Source organism: Solanum tuberosum, unplaced genomic scaffold (genome assembly GCF_000226075.1).
Source record: "Solanum tuberosum cultivar DM 1-3 516 R44 unplaced genomic scaffold, SolTub_3.0 scf00166, whole genome shotgun sequence".
NCBI classification, from domain to species: Eukaryota; Viridiplantae; Streptophyta; class Magnoliopsida; order Solanales; family Solanaceae; genus Solanum; species Solanum tuberosum.
The window spans coordinates 183772-185713 of NW_006239094.1; the positions used below are offsets into that span (position 1 = coordinate 183772).

The following is a 1942-nucleotide window of genomic DNA, read 5'->3' on the forward strand; positions in this document are numbered from 1 at the left end:
CTATGGGAAGGAGGGATGAAGTAGAATGGGTGAGTAACTTAATGAAAGGAAAGAGTCCCAAAGCAGATATATATAGAACTTTCTAGGCTGGTAATGTATACCATATTTGAATTGAAAGGAATCCATGTGTTTTCAAAGGCACACAAAGACGACCTGAAGTTTAGTTAGACAAGTTATCCAAGAGGTGTTTCAAAAGAGTAATAACAATAGGAAATTGACTGCATTGTTAGAAACTATGAACTTGTATCCCTAAATATTTTCTCTTGTTCTAGATGTAGCAGATGAAGCAACCTAAGTTTATCTTTTAGCTAGTTGTAGTGTTTCTATTTCATCAACTATGTTTTTATTTTGTTCTTGTTTGAGCTGTATGGTTTTACTTTCGTAACAAAATCAATAGTTACAAAAAAAACCCAGGTAGTATGGTTTACCTTAAACTCCTCCCAGTAGAAGTCCTTAATCTCTGGTGTAACTGACTTCCAATCATGTCCTTCAGGATCCAATTTTTCCTTAAAGATTTTTGTGATCGCCCGAGATACATTGTTACTTGGCTCCAAACTTGTATATATATATAACAAGTAATTATTTCAATACTCAATTTTATTTATAAACATCAAGCAGTGTCTAGAGTGTATTATCAGTTTCTTTAGCGACAATATAAGATCTTAAAGAGGTCGAGGCAGTAAGGAAGAAACATATGACACATATGAAAGTGTTATCAAAGAGACAAGGATTAGATATAAATTATAAAATCCTGTCATTATCATATCTTGAAATGACTAGCTGGGAGGAGCCGATACTGAGCTCGGATTCAATACATGATTCAGATCTAAGCTTAATCTAGAACAAGTAAAAAAAAGTTCTAGTATGAAATCTAATGATATACTGCAAAGATAAGAAAAACTTCAGGGAATGAGGATTGTTGATATCAAAGAAATGTCACACCATACACACCAATAAAAACAAAGTAAACAATAAATTTGCCACACAATCTGAACATGTAGGTCAAGAGCAAAAGTTCTGGGGAACTGCACATGGGGAATTTTGTTGCCCCGTTCTATAAATTCCTTACCATATGATGTTGCCACATTCAACTATTGCTTCTTATATAAGAGAAGTGTAGACATTAGTGAACAAGCTACTTTCTTCAAGAATGATTTTTTGGATTGATTTAAAAACACCTCAATTTGTAATTCATTCCCCACTAATGCAATTTAAGAAAATCAACAGAACTTGTAAACATTTATAAAAAAAAAGTATGGAAGAAAATCAACATATCTTATTTTCTTGCATGTAGAAAAACAATGTAAACGAAACAATATTGTACACTTACCGTCCCATGACGATTTCAATTGGGATGCGGGTACCATCAGTTGTATTTGACAAAGTTGTGGATACAATGTCATTCCTTGGTATTTCGATCCCCACAGATGAAGATGGTCCCGATATGTTGACTACAACTGAATCTGGCGTAACTGGTGTTGGCAGTTCAGGCAATGATGATGCTTGATCACGTGCGAAACTCGACATTAGAGGAGATGCCACTGGATCTTCTGTCCTTTTTCCAGAATATCTACAACGTCCACCCCCCCTAGGTGCCATATCTGCAATTTCAAAGTTAAATGTGGATGAAGTAATATCATAATGATTGAATCATGATTGATCTAATTATAACAAGAATAGATAGTTAGTTGATATATCACTTCAAGAACAAGATCCCTCTGAAATTTAAGAAAAAAACGTGTTAATCTAGTTAGCAGATAAATATATAAACACTTCTATAAATAAAATAATCTCATCACTATTCCAAACATAGATCTAGAATCATACTTGGAATAGTTGTTCAAACAAAACAACCAGGAGAACTATTAAAACAAAGTAAGTATACTGGTAAAAGAGACGAAATAAAAAATCAACTTATATACTACATTTTAGTAACTCTAAC

At 33.2% G+C, this 1942-nt stretch overlaps 1 protein-coding gene across 1 annotated transcript; it reads right to left on the reverse strand.

Annotated features, from left to right (window-relative positions):
- Positions 1–6: 6 nt before the first annotated feature.
- On the reverse strand, positions 7–1909 carry LOC102581326 (uncharacterized). Its single transcript, XM_015311630.1, has 2 exons — positions 1331–1909; positions 7–555 (listed from the first exon to the last, which is right to left on the reverse strand). Exons 1-2 carry the CDS (start codon positions 1597–1599, stop codon positions 336–338), a joined length of 489 nt encoding a protein of 162 aa, XP_015167116.1. The 5' UTR covers positions 1600–1909; the 3' UTR covers positions 7–335.
- Between the last annotated feature and the right edge of the window lie 33 nt (positions 1910–1942).